Source organism: Anas acuta, chromosome 5 (assembly GCF_963932015.1).
Source record: "Anas acuta chromosome 5, bAnaAcu1.1, whole genome shotgun sequence".
Lineage (NCBI taxonomy): Eukaryota > Metazoa > Chordata > Aves > Anseriformes > Anatidae > Anas > Anas acuta.
In genome coordinates this window covers 23,795,510-23,815,155 of record NC_088983.1, presented here as the reverse complement: position 1 = coordinate 23,815,155, position 19,646 = coordinate 23,795,510, and the positions used below count along the sequence as shown (strand labels likewise).

General features: G+C 51.7%; 2 protein-coding genes across 4 annotated transcripts in view; one reads left to right on the top strand and one right to left on the bottom strand.

Moving 5' to 3' along the window:
- Positions 1-3,609: 3,609 nt before the first annotated feature.
- On the bottom strand, positions 3,610-18,287 carry TGFB3 (transforming growth factor beta 3). The gene is made up of 7 exons (XM_068683166.1): positions 17,326-18,287; positions 11,691-11,854; positions 10,295-10,424; positions 8,692-8,799; positions 7,710-7,881; positions 7,081-7,234; positions 3,610-4,760 (listed from the first exon to the last, which is right to left on the bottom strand). Exons 1-7 carry the CDS (start codon positions 18,092-18,094, stop codon positions 4,602-4,604), a joined length of 1,656 nt encoding a protein of 551 aa, XP_068539267.1. The 5' UTR covers positions 18,095-18,287; the 3' UTR covers positions 3,610-4,601.
- A 540-nt stretch (positions 18,288-18,827) lies between these two features.
- The window catches only part of IFT43 (intraflagellar transport 43), a 46,811-nt gene continuing 45,992 nt past the window's right edge, over positions 18,828-19,646 (top strand). The window contains exon 1 of one of the 3 annotated variants that reach the window (XM_068683181.1): positions 18,828-19,422. In XM_068683181.1, coding sequence (XP_068539282.1) covers positions 19,317-19,422 — 106 coding nt within the window. In that variant the 5' untranslated portion in view covers positions 18,828-19,316. The remainder of the gene's footprint in view (positions 19,423-19,646) is intronic. The other 2 variants (XM_068683177.1, XM_068683178.1) reach the window with 2 other exon arrangements.

Sequence of the window (19,646 nt, the reverse complement as noted above, 5' to 3'; positions counted from 1 at the left end):
GTATTTCTCGCTGCTGTGTCTGAAGTCATTTCAATGACGGTCTGTTTCCCAGTGAGTAAAGCTGCCTCTTCTGTTTTGACTTGCTGCATGATAAAGGATCTTACATTTGTACAGGGCATCTGAAGCCTCTCTTCAAAAGAAGACAAAGGACACTGAACTTTGCTTCTGTCTGTCAGTTGTGGAGCTGCGTCAAGAATGAACCAGAGCTTAAATGAAATAAAAAATGAAAGAAAATATTTGTAAATCAAGGACCCGAAAATCCAGGTTCTTTTACTAAATATTGTAGTGCACACACTAGTTATTAATTTTATACAGCTTTCAACCAATATATTCTAGTGATTTTTATTGTAAAAAATGTTAATAGATATTATTTTTAAATAATTATAAGGCATGCATTCCTCCTTGCACTTTATTCAAATATTTGCTGTTATTCTAAACCACAATTAATGTAGGTTATAGGCAGCCCAAACAGCCATCTATTTTTCTTCACACTTGCAAATCAGGATAGCTTCGCAAGTGTATAGATACCACCCTGTTGGTTCCATGTTCACTGAAAACTGTTTTCTTGATAGATTTAATTGCCTTCCAGCCACTTTTTAAGAGAAGACAACCCAGTACTATAGCGTTGATGATTTGCATGCTACTAGAAACACTTGCAGTGCATAAAGAGCCTTTTCTGTTCAACGGACCTGGCCCTAGAGCTGCATCCTGCTCACCCTGTGGTACTGAACCTGTCCTGTTCTGGACCCTGGATGAGGCTGAAGACATCTGCATCATAAGACAGTGTTGGCAGGGGATCCTCGTCTGCCATGGAATGTCTGTAGTGATTTCATTGACAAAAGTGATCTGAGCCCAGGAAACCTTCTTTATTTCTGCCCTGATGAGGACACCCTCATCACAGGTAAGGAATCTGCAAACTGAGGGAATGGAGATTTGATCATCACAACAGAAGGAGCTGTAAAGCATAGGACAGAGCAGAACAGAGCCACGATGTTACCAGAGGAGTGGACAGGTATGTTTGTCTTTTATATCTTTCATTGCTTTTCGACATGGTCTGTCTGGTTTACTGTTTGTACTGATGCCTCTTGGTTATGGAAGGCTGAAGAACAAAGCACCATGTCCCAGTTCACACAGCAGTAACAGGAATGTGCTGCTGCTTTTTTGTGAGGGCAGCGAGATAGCCAGAGACCATCCATCACAAAGACCAGGGGATAAAGACTCATTTAGTCTGCAAAGAGTGTATTATTTGCTGAAATATTAGGCTATGTGCCTGTATTTACTGAAGCAGTATTCCTTGCAGAGCTTTACATTACACTGTAGCCTGAAAAACGAGGTGTTCAAGTTCAGATCTAGGCCTCTGGTATGCTGTCAGAGTATGCTACAGAGAAACAGGGACTACAAAGATGGCCATTTGATCGGCTGTGTAGGATCTTCCCTATTGCAGTGCAGAATTGTTGTTTTTTTTTTTTTACTCTTTCTAACCATTGATCTTTGTTAAAGAGAGGGAAAGTGTGCTGGGATTGTTTTCATCAGCTTTTGTTTGTTCCTGGGAGCAACAAAAGGGAACTGTTGGGAGCTGTATTCATTGTTGACAGCGAAGAGCCCACTTTTCTTTCCCATTGTCTTCCTCAGTTTGCCACCTAGTAACACAGCATATAGGGAACTGCTCTCTGCCTCTCCTCCTTCCCACACAAGTGTCCTGAAATGTTTTGGTAAGCCTGGGCCCAGGAGTGTGTTCAGTCTGTTATTAACCCCATATAGGTAGTAGAGTTTGTTGTTGGATTATAGCTAAAACAGCCCTAGGGAAGTTATTTTGACTGTAAGAAAATGAATTCAGATCCTATCTCACAAACCTAATTCTCAAACGCAACTGGGAAAACTGAAGTCTGGAGACAGGAGCAACTGAAAGGAGCATTTGACATTGCGGATTGCTGTAACCAGGAGGTTACCTGTATCTTTACTGACTGGACACCCCAAGACGCTTCTCCCCTGATCCCCCCTTTCCATTTTGTCTCCTTTCCCAGCAGCTGTTAGACACGGTCCCATCCCTCTGCCACCCCTCCCTGCTCCAAGGAGCAGCAGTGAACAAGGGCTAGTGAGACAGACCCACCTCAAGGGGCTTGCCAGGGTTAATCTGTGGGTGGTTCTGGCGTGCTCCAAGTGCCACGTATGATTGTGAAGCTCATGTTCTTGCTTGGCTATTTGCAGCTCCCCCTCCCTGTTTTTTCTTTTTTTTTTTTTTCCCTTACTAGCGAGAAAGCCCTTCAATTGGATGGGCAGCAGAGCCAACCCAGGGCTCACAAGGAACAATGACCAAAGAACAGACTGCAGCTTGTAAACCAAAACCTCCCCAGGGAATGCTGCTAAAAGGAGATTAGAGAGAATTCCTTAGCCAATTGGCATCTGGATTTCTCTTCCCCCCCCAGCACAGCCACTAAATTTCTGGCCTATCAGCATGGTAGTGTAGTTGCAATGCATTTATCTGCTCCCTCCTTTGGCAGGCAAGGGGGAAGCATGGGTATGGAGAGCTGTACAGCAATAAATTAGTGCTGCAGGACTGATCAGAGCTGTACATTTCGTCATAACACCAAAGACAGGTCAAGGAGCCCCTGAGAGATGAAAGGGATACAGCTGAGTGCTGGGGAGTGCCTCTATCAGAGCACGTGTGCCCCAGCCAAAATGTCACCAAGGTTGGCAGGCTCCCTCCATTGACCCACCCTTCCTAATCTCTAGCCAGCTGGTGATGAAGGACTTGTTTAGGGTTTTTTTTTAAGACATTTGAGATTACACACTATGGCAGCATCTCAGTGAGGTGTATGGAAGCAGTCACAAACGCAGAGGGTTGGCTGGAAGGGCTGCAGCCTGAGCTGCCCACGGAGAGCCCTGGCCACAAGCTATTAAGCAGCTAGGTGTCACTTGACACTCAGCTGCTGGGGACCAGGAACTGGGAGGGGACAGGAAGGAACCTCTGTGGTCTTTAGTACATGGCTTTAAGTAGTTGTGGTTGAGGGAGTCGGAGAGGCAGCCTCTGAATCTCACGTGACATGCAAGTACTTGAGATTTGTACTTTGGGGAATATCTGTGGCTGAAAATAACATACTTTTTAGAAAGAGTATATTCATTACTTGCCTAGGCCACATCTGAGAACTTTTTATGAATATCTCCAATGTTTATGGTAAATCTGAGGGGGGTTATTTACCTTTGTGTGCAAGTCTGTACTGGCAGCCCATATATATTCCACTGAACATAGGGCATTTGTCAGCTGTGACAACTGCAATTCCCTGATTACTTAAACAGGACTGTAAGAAGTTTTACGTTTGAGGGGAGCTTTATATGAGTCTATCAAAATCAGATGGCAGAGGTGATGTGTACATCTGAAGGATGAGGGAAGGGCAGAGCAGATGCACACCAGGCATTCTTTGAAGGTATGAAGGGATTTCCATTCTGGGGCTCTCTGGCCTAAATCGTACCCATTCCCTTGAAGAGACATCCTGGAAAGGGGAAAGATTTCAAAGTGATCAAGTATGCGACAGCAGTAGCACTTTAAAAACAACAAACCATCTAGCCCTTCAACAAGCAACTTCCTTGTGGGAAAAAAAAAAAAGACCATTTCCCCCCCAAATATTTATTTTTTACAATGTTTTTGAGATTAATATTTTTTAAGTCTTGGCAGGTGAGGCCTGGGCCACGTTGAGATCATTGTGCAGAACTCCCCAAAGCACCTCACAAACCACAACAGACAAAAGGTCCTCAGGATGTATCAGCTCATGAGCGAATGGGCCCAAAATTCAGGTACCCACAGATACTGCTCTTGCCCTGACCCAGAAACCATCATTCAGAAACTTCCAGGAAGGGAAACGAGCTGAATGGAGGCATCAGTCCTTCTAAAAACGGACTCAGCACCCTCTTTGCTTGTATTTGCCCACCCTCAGCAGGCTGACTGGGAGCCCTGCAGTTTGCATTCAGAAACCAATAGCCAGGATCTGCCATCTGATCTTACAGGTTTGGCAGAAGCACAGTGACAATTGCACGACTCCTGGATCACAGCTCTGAGGAACAAAAGTCTGTGTGCATCTCTGAGCATCTCCTCTTTGAGCAGCTTCCCTTCTTGGTGCATTTTCTTTCTCTGAAGAAAATTCCAAGATTTTGTCCTGCAGGAGAAAATAATTCTTCAGGCCAGTGGGGAGGGCTGAGGTCCCAAGATAGCTACAGCTAGAAAAGGAAATGCTGCCCCATTTCCACTCCCCCTTTCAAATGCTCTTTCTCATTCCTTGCCTTCCCAGTTCAACTACCCCAGCATTCAAATACACAGCAGTTCCTCCACTCTGTCCTTCTCTTCTGCACCAACTGTCCAGCCATTTTGGAGAGTGTGGCCTTCGTGACACCAAAGTAGCTCCCAGAGGGAAGGCGACATTGCCAACAAGACCGAGAAATGTTCCAGAAGAGATTCCCGAGGGCTGCCAGACCCTAAGCCCCAGGGTTTGGTGCTCGGCCCTCTGCATGCGGAGTCTCTGACCCCCGGTTCCTTTTGTGTTAGCCTGGGAGCAGGAGAGTGGGTGCTAACAGTTTCTCTCTTGGCTTTGGGCGGGCCAGGGTGCCTTTCAGCTGCACTTGCAGGATTTCACCACCATGTTGGAGAGCTGCTCCACTTTGGGGGTCCTCCCGACGTAGTACAAGATGGTGAGTGGCTCCAGGTCCTGGGGGACACAGCAGGGCGAGGCAGACGCCTCAGGGTTCAGCGTGTTGTATAAGCCCAGCACCTGTGGAAACACACAAATGTGGTGACAGAGCCAGGAATCCATTTAAGCTGGTTGAGGACAGGAAGGTGTTTGGTCTCTAGGTATTTGGACTATGCTCATCAGAGGGCTTTTCCCAGATGTGAGTCATACTCATCACGTCCTGACCATGGCCTACTCCTAAAGGGTATCACCTACCTGGGCCTGACCCAAAGACATTTTTCTTTTGAACTTTAGTGTAGCCCCTGGCCAGTGCCTAAGGGTTGAAGAAGTGCAAGGAGTAATTCACTCCTTCAATTTCTGATTAGGTGTGGGGTATAATGTCACAATTTTTGCTTATAACCAGCCCAGGGCCACATTGTCTTTGGTTCCATTACAGAAACCAGAAGAAAGAAAACCAGTGCTGCTTATTTCAGCTAACATCTCTAGATAGCACTGGATGGATGCCCATCATCTTGAGTATCCACAGTTCCCTCCCAGCTTTGAACCGTCTCATGCTCTCGCTCTCCACTCCCTCCTCCAAGTCATTACACTATAATGCTGGAGCCAGGACAGTGTCCTGTGGGACCGCCCTGGATTCCTTCTCCCAGCTGGCCCTGTCCCACAGATGACTGTACACTCTGGCCACGCAGCCTCCACAAAAGAATTGCCATGTTTCTTCCCAGAGGTGGCCACTTCTCAGTGATACGCAACTTGCTGAATCATGGGGCCAAAACATGATCTCACCTGTGCTACCGCAGTCTCATTAGCATTTCTCTGGGTTATATGACAAGGTCCAGCACCTTGTCTGTTAACTACGGTCCTGGGGGATCAGGGGTTTTAAGGAGGCATCCTGTTCTATCACCCAGATCCACGTAATTCCAGTTATTTTGGTAGAAACTCTCTGGAATACTGAGTGAAGGCCCTGGCTGTACCACATGGTTACCACATCCTCTGGGGCTGCTGTACTCAGCAGAGTAAGTTAAACAAACTGGTGAGAAATCGACTTTTTGCCATGTTTTCCCTAGGTTTTTTCCTGTCAGCAGTGGTATTGTTCTGAAGATTGCTCAGATCACTCAGCTGAACTTACTGCTTGAGCATTTCCTTTCTTGATCAAGATGAGAACATTAGGGACTGTACTAAATTCTCCTTTCTCTCATGCTCGTTCATCCCTGTATCTATTAGAGAATTTCTCGGGACAGCTAGATGGTATACGTACCACCCGGCATGCATATTACCCTTCCTAAACTGTTCGTTTACTTGCCCTGCCCAGCATCTGTCCACTCCTTCATTCCCTTAGATCAACTACTCCCACTCATACCAGTCCTTTAGCCTTAGTGAGCCTTGCAGACTCTTAAGCTGTCAAGAAAATATTAGCATCTTTCCTGCAATATCATCTTTACCCAGTCAATTATTCTTCTGCCAAGTCAGCATTTTTCCAGCGACTTTTTTAGTGAAACCTGAAGCTAAGTTTCAAGTGAGTTGCTGCATTCTCTGACTTGCTGCCTTTTCTCTTCTGTGGACAGAAGCACAGGATTCTCCTCTGATTTTTCTAGCTTTAGCAATGGACTGTCAGCCGATTAGTTTGTCTGCTCCTCTTTGTGCTTCTTCCATTAGCATGCATTTCTTTTGCCTTTTTTTCTATGCTCTAGAGAGTAGTGGGGCTCAGGTGGCACTCTTCCCAAAGACTGCCCAGTGTACATATGTTAACCAGAGGTTATGTGAAAGTTACATGAAAATATTTGCTTTCTGCCAGTCATATTTGTGAATTTCACTGCATAGTGGGTTCCTCCCTCCCATAGGCCAGGTGGGATTTATACAGCTGGAAAGGATGGCAGTGCAGAAAGGGGAAGCTTGCTGCATAGCCATGTTCACTTCTGGACATGGACACCCCCTTACTTCTGGACTACAGCTGCCCCTGTAGGAGTAGACAGCATGTGTGTGCTATGGCTCAGCAGCTTTGCATGACAACCTGATACTGAGTGTACAAAAACCCTCTATCCATTGAAAAATGCAGGAAAAACGTAGGCAGAACATAATGACCAGGGTTGACATTAGATTTGAGGGATTTGGTTAACACTCTGGCCCTTACCAAATAGGTACCCTAAAACTGTGAGTCCTGTTACCCATCTCACCCAAGATACAGCATACTCCTCGGTGTTTGGCTGGAAGCATGGACTCCGTACTGATTCCATACGAAGAACATCTCCCCCCTGAACCTCCTAGACTCTTTCCTGCAGTTTCCTTGGAGTTTTTTTTACAAGTATTAATCTGAACTGCTTCTGCTGCTTCGAAGAGACCAGATGTGATAAGACTGAGGAAGGAAGGGGGAGACAGAGCCCCAAGGAAAAGACACTGGATGTACCGTGCTGTGAGTGGTGTCTGCGCTGCGCAGGTACGGACAAGGGCCCGAACAGAAGTTAGCAAAGTAGCCTTTAGGCTCGTGGACCCACTTCCAGCCCAGGTCCTGTCGGAAGTCGATGTAAAGAGGACGCACGCAGCAGTTCTCCTCCAGGTTCCTGAAACACAGCATCGGCACACAGTGAATCTAGAGAAGGGCCTTAAATGTGCTTGCATGATGCAGCTTCCTGAAGAGAAGGGCTACGATCAGTGGGACACGGTGCTGGCCTGCTCTGGGAGCGGAGAAGTGGCAGAGGCAGGCAAGTCAGCTGCCTGGCTCTGCCCACACGCTGACAGGCAACCCTGCTGCTAGCCCCGGGGACAGCACCTCCCTGCTGTCCCACTCCCAGGGCTGGCAAGGGACTGCTGAAACTCAGCCAGAAGCTCACAGCGACTCTGCTGAGCTGGCCAGTGTCCTTCTTGGACACCACGAGGAGCAGTCAGCTGAGCAGCACTCCTCACATGGCCCCTGCAGCTCCGCAGTGACCCACAGCCCCCTCGGAGGGCACTGCCGTTCCTGGAGGTGAGAAGTGTTGCTGTGCTTAACCAACCTCAGGTGTGGGACCCGGTGACAACGGCAGGATTCTCACTTACCGAAAGCAGTAGTTGGTATCCAGGGCCCGTTTCTTCCTCTGGCCCCCCAGCGTTGGGCTCTCCAGGCGGTGTGGGGGTAACATCATCAAGATGAGGTGGGGATTATGCAAGTCCTTCTGCTTCTTCAGGCGCCCTAAGTCCCCACGGCCATAGTCATCCTCGTTGTCAATGCCTTCGGAGAGAAATGGGATCCACAGAGATGTCAGTGTGAAAGTGGAGGACACAACAAGATTTTTCATTCAACGCTTTCATGCCTGCCCTTGGACCAAGGCAAAAGGGACTCAGGCACCATTTCCACTTATGCTTGGACTTCTCCCCTCCCAGGGACCCCTGTACTCCCAGTGAATCTGACTGCTGCAGGCCTGAAATAGAGTCTTGTGGGCCACCTGTTTTACCATTTGTAAACTGCTGGTGGGGCCATTAATCCATCCCACTCGCTCCTGGCTTCAGGCCCAGGACAGGCAGGAAGATGAATGGTTTAAAGAAGATGTCAGATCATTGGCACTCTGCAGAACAGCCTCAGAAATGGAGCCTGTGGGGGCCAGTGGCTGCAGCCCAGGGCTGCAAGCCAGGAGGTTCCTACTTGTTAGGCCAGCCAAGCCACTGACTCTCTGGGCCACCTCACACAGGATGCCTGACTTCCTTGTGTTCCAGTCACCCTAACTGGAAAGCAGAGCCTCTGTGGAAATCTGAGAAGGCATCAAGCTGAGCTTCCCAGAGAGACATTGAAATACAAAATTACTCCTTTCTGCAGACACGCGTGCAAACCCACCCAGCCGGTGCTTGCTTTCCCCCATTTCAAATCTATCTACAAAATGGGTATACCTGTATGATCAGCATGCAAACCCAGAGGTGTATTCTGTACAACAAATGCTATGCAAGGTAAAATCCTCAATTATGCAAAGGAAGACCACATTTTTTTCTTTAGACACCCCAAGCCTTCCCTTCTCCAACGGCCTCCCCTAATCCAGCGTTTTATCACCTTTGAATTTGATCTCCAACACCTCATGCAAGTTCTCCAAGATGTCCCCATTGGGCTGAAAAGTATGGCAAGGGCAGTGTATGCTAATTTCCAGGCCAAGGTTGGACTCTGCAAAGAAAGAGAGGACTCTGTAAGAAACTGCTTTCCTCGGCTGGGACGAGGACTGTGCTGAACTCCTAGGCTGTGGGGTCTGTCTCAAAGTGAGGGGTGCTGCCAGAGCTGGGGCACAGGAGCTGACTTGGGAAGAAGAATGGGAAGCAGAGTCTTGTGGCCTCACTTGTCCACACTTGTCAGGAGCCATGCTCCTGATGACCTGGCGCTTCTGGTTAGGTTTTTTAGTCTATTCAGCACCCAAAAACATTTGTGAGCTTTGAAGAGTTCCACTGGAAAATTAGTATTTTGAAGAGTTGGCCTTGTGGTGTCTGTGTTGGATTAGTTTTGCCGTCCTCAGTACCTGTCTGCTATCTGGCTTCTGGTTAGTGTCTGAAGGAGAGATCTGAAACTAAGCAAGTTGGATATGGACAAGTAATTTCACTGGAAGCGTTTTTCTCAGCAGCTGCAGCCTCCTGTTTGGTTGAGCCGCTAGCAGTCTCATTCACACAGACTTTCCAGAGGCAAGTCTATTTTCATAATAACTTCCTGGACCAGTCATGCTGTGTGGGCCTGACCCAGGGAACATAAGACTCTTATGAAAGCTCTTTTTTTTTTTTTTTTCCTATGTTGTGTCATGAATTGAAACATCTGGCTCCCTGGGGCATTGACAAGGTGCCTAGCACCTTTTTTCCTAAGCGCAGCATACTCCGTGGTGTCTGTCAGCCAGAGAGAGCTCGCCGCAGTTCCAGCGCTGAACTCCAGCCATCGGGACACAACTGGGAGCGCTTCAAAAAGGAGGAGCCTACAAGCTCACAGCTTATCCTTCCAGGGAGCGGCTGCTTGCCAGTGCCTGCATTCCAGTTTTCAGTGGCACCTAGCTTCTATCTGTGAGGCCAATCCAGCTGTGAGTCACGGTGCCTACGCTCCAGCTGTGAATGGGGTCAGTGTTCTTGCTGGGAGCTGCCCCGTAGCTATCTGTAGGGCTGCCCAGTGGTGGCAGAGGTATGTTCTGTCTAGGTGTGTCAGCCTCTGGTATTTCCTCACCTTTATACCTGCCAAGCTGTAAACAGCTAAAGAAATCGGGATCCATGCTGTTTTTTCCTACTAGATGTGCTCTAGCTCACAGGAAAGTTAAAGCAGAGCAATCCTCATTTTCTATGAGTTGCAGATGATAGATTAGACCAGCGGAGAGGTCCCCCTGGGCTTAGAATCAAAGAAACAAAAGAAGTTCCAGCATCTCTCAGCAAAAACAATTTCCTCCTCCACAGGACGAAACCTTATTCCGACTCAGCCCACAGAGCTACCCAGCGGGGACTCCAGGCCAGAGCTGGGAGGCTGCAAATGTCACACACCGAGGTGGCTTTCTGGGGGGTTTGTTCCCAAGCTCAAAGAAGCTGCCCTCTATTTGAGCAGTGCTCCTGCAAAACCAGGAGCAAATATATGCTCCTGCCAGCACTGATCCACATTTCTATGGACGTCTTGACACACCCAGTCATGGTAAGACCCCTACCTCTGTGCAGGAGCCACTCGCGCACAGTCTCGGTGACATCGAAGGACAGCCACTCAGGGGAGCCCCGTGTCTGCACGTTCCTGCCGCTGAGGTAGCGCTGCTTTGCTATGTGCTCATCCGGCCGAAGGATCTGCGTTGGAAGGAGTGGTAGAGAGAATCAGCCAGTGCCATGCATGAGGAAGGAACAGCCTCGTGGCTTTTTTTTTTCTTCCACAGCTTGCTACAAACAAATTCAGGTGTGGCCCAACACATGAGACAGCAGAATACCCTGGCACAAGTGAGAGGAACACTTCAAAACCAACCTGAACTCCAGAGCTACACAGCATCTATTTCTGCGTCCTACGCAGCTCACCTCTCCCAGCCCATCCTTGCTTCGGGATACATACCCAGCGGCAGAAGCATGCAGAAACAGATGGAACAGGTGGTTTTATTTCTGTATTAATGTGTGGGATGTGGATCTGGATTTCAAAGTAGACCCAGACATGGGTAACAGAACACCTTACCCTGCAAGCCTGTTGAGTCCTACAAAGTGGTGTTTTCATGTGTCCTCCGCTATTTAGCTTCTACCAAAAAACATCAGGGCTGATGAGGATTGGAGAATTCCCCCCCTTCTTTGATATTCCCTGCTATTTCCAGACAGACAACCACAGTCTGTGCAAAGTGCACCTTGCTGCAGCACCCTGGGTTCATTGCACAGGACACAGAGCCCATGGAGAAGCTTGGGGCTTGCCTCCTTGTCAGCTCTCTCATCTGGTGGAGAACTGCTCTGACTTTTAAAGCTCAATTCCAGGAAGACCTGAAGAGCTAACAGGCAAAGGGCAATTTTAGCTGCATTCCTCCTAGAAAGTGGACAGACACCAGCCTGTGGGAACGTGCTGCCTGGATGCTAAACTGTGCCATTAGCTGGGTGGTTCGGCCTGGCCTGAGACCACTTCCAAACCCGAACCAGACCTGATGGTGCCAGGGGAGCCCAAGAGTTCAAACCAAACACCAGATAAGCATCTACATTAAGGGTGCCAGGAACTGTGCACCCAACTGCTGGTGAAAGGAACATTGAAAGCGAGCATTTCTTTTCCAGTAAGCCTGTGACAAGTCAGAGAGCTCCACCCGTTGGATTAGCACCAACTGCATTGTGCTGCGATAGTCAGAGGAACAAAACTGCCAAGGGACCTACGCATGCAGATGTGACAGAAGGGTCAGGGATCCTCCACCGGGGAGGGCTGCCTCCTCCAACCCCCTTCTCAGTGCAGCACAGAGCTGCAGCGGGCACCACAGCGGGGAGCTCAGAGCAGCTGGGCCATGTGAGTGTGAAAAAGGACAGCACCGCCTTGCTCACATCAATTGAGGCAGTGATTAAGGAGCCTCAGGCACCGGGGAAGGTGAGGAGGATACCCACCTGGAAGAGCTCAATGCGCTGCTCACTGCGTTTGGAGCTCGGGTTGGGCACACGCAGCACCCGGAACTCGGCTCGGAACAGGTTGGTGCTGTTCTTCTCTGCCGAGGACACGTTGAAGCGGAACACGTTGGAGGTGACACCTTTGGGGCAAATGCCCAACTCATCTGGGAGAAAGACAGAGGGAAAGACTGAGAACCTCAGGCCAGAGGTGAGGGATCTCAAATAAACAGACTGAGAAAGAGCTTGCCAGCTGAGGCCTGCCACTCAAACATCTCACCACCTTTAAAAAGTATGGTTACCTGGCTAAAGATAAGACAGGATGAATTCACTCAGATTTGCTCTATGTTTGGAGTATTTTGCAAGATCTTCCCACTACTGCCACCGTTATTTCAATGTTGCAAACCAGAGAATCACTGCAGATCAACAGCAGTATTTTTAATCCTCTTTTCTAACTCTGCTTATTGCACATTGCGAGTACTCCTAAATCTGCATTCAAAATGACAACCCCAGCCAAGGCATTTGCAGCTTGTAGGATCCATTCCCAGTCGTCGTGGTGGTGTCACTCTGATCCTGTGCTCATGCTGGAGAGATGAAGGTACATCGAAGGTGATCCTGTTACAAACCTTGACATTGTCTCCTAAAATGAAAGCCAGACAAGTGTCCACAAAGCATGAGATGTGGAAGACTTCTTGGGAGCCGTGGCTGTTCTGTGTACCAAAAGAACTGGGTTTTAAGGTCAGTTCTCACCCATGACCTGAAGGAGGAATTCATGGATAGTACCAGACAGAGAGTTCTTCAAGGACAGAATAATAGTGCTGAGAGGCCTGCGGAGACCAGACACACGAGCAGGAAATAGCACAGCAAGCCTCTGCCTGGATGTGTGCCTGCTGAGCAGAAAAATCCACTCCTCAGATGCCCAAAAAGACAGTGGGTAAAAAACACAAGGTCCAAAAAAGTTCTCAAAAAAGAAAAAAAAAAAAGCTTCTCTTCATTGGGACCACCTTGGTCCCATGGAAAAGGCTGTGATTCCTGTTGCTCCTCTCCTATTGACCCGTTAGCCTTCAAGGCTCAGCATCATTAAGGCTTTAAGGTTTCCTGCAGATAAGGCACAGCAACTCCTGCTCTACACCCACATGCAGATCTGTTTGCAGTTCTACAAAGCTTTTCATATGACCTCTGGCTGTTGTCCAAGGCAACACGAGGCTCTCATGTCAGCTGATATTTGTGTGTTTGTTTTTTTTTTTTTTCTTTCCTTTCTCATTTTATATTAAAGAAGAAGAAAAGAAAAACTGTCACCTGTTCCCAGCCACAGTTCCACGCTGTGACAAATAGGCTGGAAGTCCTGGTAACCTTGAAATTATATTCCTGGCGCTGGCCCCTCTCTTCATAGCACCACTGTCTCCCAAGGGAAACAGGTTCTGAAGAGGGACTGGTGTGGAACAGTGCCTGAGAGCAGAAGTTCACTTCCCATGCCAAATTCTGCTTTGAGCAATGCTGATGCACTTCTGGAGTCATCTCCATGAAGATGAACGTCTTCCTCTTGTGCTACACCCAGATTTGGCAAGCAGGAGCCTAACAGCTTACAAAGATGTGTTCTTAGGCTGCAAAAATTTTACTCAATAAGCTAATGACCAGATGCTCCCATTGAGATTTGATCGGAGGATTTTTTGCCATTTCTGCTGTTGAATGGAGCAGCATTTCTGTACAGGAACATCTCTGCCTGATATTAAAGACATGAATATTTGGTAGCCCCAGGAGACCGGACCCCAATTGCAGTTGCAAGCTGGTATGCTCAGCCCAACAGCCCTGCGGCACAGAGTGCACCGAGCCACGAGAGGACACCCACTGTGGGGACTCCACCACTGTGACCACTTCTAGGTTTTGTGCCATGGAAAAGCACAGATCAGCAAGCTCTGATCTCATTAAATGCCCCAAGGCGTCTTCGTAGCTGAAGCCTAACACTCATAACTGTTCTGTGTCACAGACTTAGGTGGATACTGCGTTTTAATACCCCCTTAAGCTGTTTTGTAATCCTAGCCCTATTAATAGTGCTGCTGACAGCCTGCCCTTCCATTGCAGGGCCGACTGCCTGTCCAGGAGGGGTGTCCCAGTAGCCATCAAAATGCCTTTCTAGATCAGATCATCGGTCAGACTAGCCCACTAGCTTTTTACAACATTGGCACTTTATCTGATAATCTACTAAGAGACTGCAAATCTGGTCCCACAGCACAGCACAGATGAGAGACAAAGTGATTTATTGTTCATCAACCCCTTACAATGTTCTGCCTAAGAGGTGAGGCAGCCGTGCTGGTAACAAATAGCCATCTCGTGCACTTCCCTGCTATCTCCACGCTGTCACCTACCTACTTCCTTCCCCAGTAAGGCAGAGGTGTCTTTGGAGACCTTCCTAGTGGAAACGGTAATGGCTATTTTCCCTTTCCTAAGGAGAAGCTTCCTATTGCCTTCATACCCTGGGAACCAGCCCTCTGTGATGGGCCGATAGAGCTGCATTGTTTCGTTCTCAGCACTGTAAGGTTGGAGCCCGCTTCCCACAGCTGGATGTCCAGAACACGTCTCGCTCCCAGAAAGATGTCTGCTTTGGGGCAAAGTCTTTATTTTAAGAGGTCACAGGCAAGTGCAGCTAGGTGATGTTTTCAGGGAATTGGGTCCAGTCCCAGCTCGTGGTGCGTTAACTATGCTGGAATCTGGACTTGTCCAGATAACAGCAAGGAACAAAACCTAGAGGCAATATTCCTGCAAGTCCACAACAGCCAGTGGCTGTAACGAAGCCTAGAGGCAGGGAATCTGTGACACCTGTGTACCCATGCCACTCTGTGTCTGACACGACAGGATACATCCTCACAATTGGGCCCTGCTATTACTGTGGAGCCCAGCCAGCCTCAGAGCTGCTGATGGAACAAATGAGACCAGCAGCCTCCTGGAGTGCCGGGTGGGATGCAGGGAGTGTGTTCTTTGGGAAATCCCCTCTTCCTACAACTGCTCTCAGCAAGGTGCAGGTTCTCCACGTGCCACCAATCCCACACAGCTACTGTTTCTGGCCAGCCTCGAGGCAGCTGATCGCTGTGTGGTTCCAGTCTGACGTCAAGGAAGGGCAGGCTGGCTGCAGGCAGGTGCTGCTTCACTCCGTGTCATAGCACCGGTACTTCAAGGTGCTTAATGTCAAAGCTGCAGAACTCAAGAGAAAAAAAATGATCCTTCTGGAACTGCAGGTGGCAGATTTGGAAGGAAGGGGTGCTTGGCCAAAAGACCAATTGTTTTAATTGCCTTGTCTCTCATGCTGTCTTAGAAAATGGCATGGTTTTCCTTGGGAAGGAAAGCAGAGCTCTTTGTAGGACCATTGCAGCTGCTTTCTGAGCTTGAATCTAAGCAACAATCAGTGCTCAAGGGGGTCTGAACCCTCATGGATTTTAGAAGATCCTTGAAGTGAATGGCTGATCAAGAGGGAGCTATTCTCAAAAATATTTATAATTTAGACAACATCCCTGAGAGGCACAGCAGCAGGAAGACCATTCCCTGAATCACCAGACAGCTCAGGGTGGGGACAGGGACCTGCTCCTGAAAATCCTTCCTTCCTAGAAGGATCAGGCTCTCCCTGCTGCTATTTTTGCTCCTCAACTTTGCTCACTGTTGGGCCTTAAGTCTTGGAGAAGGATGACTTCTCTGAGCCAACAAACTGCTCGACTAATACTCTGGAGCTAGAACAGCGTGTGCGCGCGCACACGCATTTCAGCCTCGTCTGTATCATCTTCACAGTTCCCTCAATGGAGCCGTGCTCCCCTTCCCCCCCGGAGGAGACGGGCTTTGGCTCCGAACGTGCTCTGAGATCACCGCCTGGCACAGTGACAGAGTCATGGGAAAGTTGAACATCAGCCACTTTTGAAGACACGGGGCCAAATTCAGCCATGGTGTACGAGATGAAACTCCCCAGGTTTGAAGAGGAGCGTGCCTCTTGACACCACGGCCTGTCTGCAGCTCTTCTCTCCTGCTGGGACCCAACTCCAAAGTTCCCCCTTTCTGTTGCCCACTCCCAGGAATTCAATCTCAGCACAACTTAGTCTTGCTGTGGTGTCCTAGAGGGATGTGGGGCAGGTTTGTTCACTTCCATAGGCATGGAGGTGTTACTCTGCACGTGGTGGACAGTGGCTGAACCTGTGGGACTTTCCTTATGGCAATGTCCATGCCCACCTGCAGCACCCACTTCTGCTGCCCCGAGCTCTCCTCTCTCCATGTGCTCACACTCCACAGTTAGACCCTCCCCACTGCCTCACCACTCCTTCTCATGCGGATCTTCCTTCACCTTACCCCTCTGCTTTATCCAAATCCACTCCTCTGACTTCATTTCCCACTGTTAGGCTTTCCCAAAACACACCAGTTCATAGTGCAGCTGTATTTTGCACAGACGCTTCGTTTCCCCACATATTTTTAGAATTGCACTTTAGTAGGTCAAAAATGTTGAAATCTGGGTAAGCTGCTAGTACTCTGTGCACTTTCTGTTCCTCGAGTCTTGGTGCCTCCTGGACTAAGAGCTAATCATATAACCATATGGAGTGCCGTCTGCTAGAGATTAAGTGAAATTTGTTGCATTACCACATTGTAGCTCTTATTCCAGCTCATCATATGTCAAGATTAACATAAACCTGGCAGAGTAACTGCATTCTGAGGCTGCCTGCACCGAGTCACAGCTCCTCCCCAGAACTGCAGGCGTTCAAGTAGAGTCCCCAACACCGCACTACATCACGAGAGGACACCCTGGATGGGGTATGACTGCATGCCCACCAACATCTTCCAACCCGAAGGAATCCAAAGCACAGACCGAAAGCACTGCTTGTGCCTACATCTGCTCAGCATCTGCAGTCTACTCGGGGTTCATGTCTGCTCACTCTCTGTCTTTGCATCTGCATCTGCTCAGCTTCTGCACCTGAATCTGCTTAGTGTCTGCATCTGGGCCTGCTCATCATCTGCTCTGCACCTGCTCAACATCTGTCACGTTTCCTCAGTGCCTGCGTTCCCTAGGGGGTCCCCTGTGCATCACTGTCTGCTTTGCACCTGCTCAGCATCCCTGCTATCTCCTGCTCCCTCTCCGATCCCTCGCCGCTGGCAGCGTAACATCCTCCACGGCGTCCTCCATGCAGGAGCCTTCCCAGCGAGTGCCTCGCCACCCTCTCTGGAGCCAGGCGGGTGCCGGCTGACCGAACAGGTTGCCTGGATCTGCGGCAGGGACGAGCCCAGCCACCCGCCCGGCACCAGCGACCGGGCTTTTTTCCCTCACCCCATGCACCACACTCACCCTAAGCCCCCTCTTCCTCCTCTCCTGCCACCTTCCCACCTCGCCCTCCCTACCCTCCCGGCCTTCCCTTGCAGCTCCCGGGCCGGGGACCCCTTTGGGTGCCCCGCCGGCTCTCAGCACCCCGCCTCCTCCACCTGCGGGGTGCTGAACCCCGCGCCCCCGGCCCCTTTCACCCCCGCACCCCAGCCCCTCCGGGACCCCGGCCCCGGCCCCGATGCCCCGGATCCCCGGCGGGCGCCGCTCCTCGGCTCCCGGTGCGGCGGGGCAGGCTGCCCCCGGGCGCGGCACCCCGCGCCGGGCCGGAGCGCACGGGAGCCCGGCACTTACTGTGCTCGGGGAGGCCCTGGATCATGTCAAATTTATGGATCTCTTTGGCATAGTATTCGGACTCGGTGTTGTCCTGCGAGCAGCTCTCCTCCTTCTCCTCCTCCATCTCCTCCAGCAGCTCCCGGGTGCTGTTGTAGAGGGCCAGGATCTGGTAGGGCACATGAGCCGGCCCCACGGTCTCCGGGGGGCTGGTGAGCCGCAGCTTGCTCAGGATCTGCCCCCGAATGGCTTCCACCCGCTTCTTCTTGATGTGGTCGAGGTCCAAGGTGGTGCAGGAGGACAGCGCGAGGCTCACGGTGGCGAAGCTCAGCAGCGAGAGCAGCACCAGAGCCCTTTGCACGTACATCTTCATGGGCGAGGGGGCGGCGGCGGCCCCCGGGAGAGCCCCCCGGGCGGCGGCGGCGGCGGCGGCGAGCGGGCGCGGGGGACCGGGCGGTGCTCCGGCGGCAGCCTCCCCAGATCCCGCGGGCTGAGGCTTGGCGAGGAGGTGCATGAACTCACCGCGCCGAGCGCCGCTCACGACTTCCAGGAAGAGCTGGCAGCGCTCCGCGAGGAGAAGCGGCGGCGGGCGCCGTGCCTCGCCGCGCCGGGCTCCTTCCCCATGCGCCGCCCCGCGCCCCGCGGAGCCGGGAGCGCCCCGCCGCGCCGCGCCGCCGCACGTGTCAGCAGCAGCAGCAGCAGCAGCAGCAGCAGCAGCGGCCCGAGCCGCCCCGCCGCCGCCGCCGCCGCCGCGGGGGGAGAGCGGCGCCCGCCCCTCTCGCTGCACCATTCATGCCCCCGCCGCCACCGGCATCGCCCCGGCGGCACCGGCACCGGCGGCACCAGCAGCGGCCGGGCTGCCCCCGCTGTCCCCCGGCCTGCCCTCCGCCGCGCACTGCCCCTCCGCCGGCCTCGCCGCCGCCGTTTTATACCTCCCTCCCATGACGTCCCCGGGACGGGGCACCGGGGGGGGAGCTCCAAGCCCGGCCTTCGCCCGCAGCACCGCGGCTACGGCGCTCCCCGCCCGGCCGCCCTCCGCCGCCCCCCACCCCGACCGCCGCCCGCCGGGGCCCCCCGCACGGCCGGCGGCACCGGGCACCCCCCCCCCCCGAGCCCCGCGGCCGGGCCCCCCGGCGGTGGGGCGGCACCGGGCGCCCTCCGACGTGGCCGCCGCAGAAGCCGCGGCGGCGGAGTTCGGGCGCCCCCCGCTGGAGCCGGGCGGGGAGCGGCCGGGCCGAGCCCTTCGCGGTGGTCCCCGGGGGCGCCGCTCCCGTTAACCGAGGGAAAAGCGGCCGAAAGCGCCCCCCCGGGCTCCCCGGTGCGGCGTCTTGCCCGGGGGTGGCAGCCCCCAGCACCTGCCCCGCCGCTCTCCGAAGGGGGCCAGGAGACAAAATGTTGGCCCCCTGCCCACCCTGGGGCTGCCCAGAGAACTCGTCCGTCCTCTGCCCCCGCTCCACGGGGCCTCTCCGGGAGGTGGGATGTGTCCCTTGGCCGGGCCTTCGCTTGGGGACCTCCTGGGGATGAGGGGTCTGGGGATTTGGGGTGGGTCAGGGGCTTCGTGCCCACTGGCTGCCTTCCCAAAGAAGCTGGGGGGTGAGTTGTGAAGGTGCGGGGCTGGAAACACCAGGGCATGCCTGGGGTCCTGCTGTGAGGGGAGCACAGCCCCGGGTGGAGACACCGAGTGTGGAAGAGGTGCGGTGGAAATCCACGGGGTGGCTGGGAGCGCTGGGTTTGAGCAGCGTTCCCTGAGGAACGCAGGCTGTGTGACCCTTCAGAGAGGAGACTGAAGGGCGAGCTGGACATGGCTTGTCTGTGCTTTGGGGAAGGTCAATTTGGGAAGACGGTTCCTCAGAAGACCGAGCAGATGAAGGTGGAACAAGGTCTGGTGGCTCCAAAGTGACTGCAGGCAAACCAAGACTGCAAATTCTGAGCACTGCCGTTAACAGTCCACGGGATGGGGATGGGGATGGATGTTTCTAGCGCTCATGAGATGCTTCTGAGATGAATTCTGGATGCTTCTCCACTCTGGGAACTCCTCTATCCAACACGTTACATTGCTAAATGCGGTAGAACTGATTGCTTTGCACTGCAGCAATCCATTTGCTCCAGTGCCACATGGTGAGTTATTAGTTAAGATGGAGATAAGTGCAGGAATTATAAGAGATTATGAAAGGAGCTCCCCAATGGCTGGTCCTGGGCCCAGTTTTCATTAATGATCTTGGCACGCTGAAACGAATGTGCTAATGAAATTGGCTGTTTGTCCAAAGTCGGGAGGTTTTGTCAATACAGGGGAGGACTGGGATATCCTATAGGAGGGGGTGGTAATTCTGATGGCTGAGATG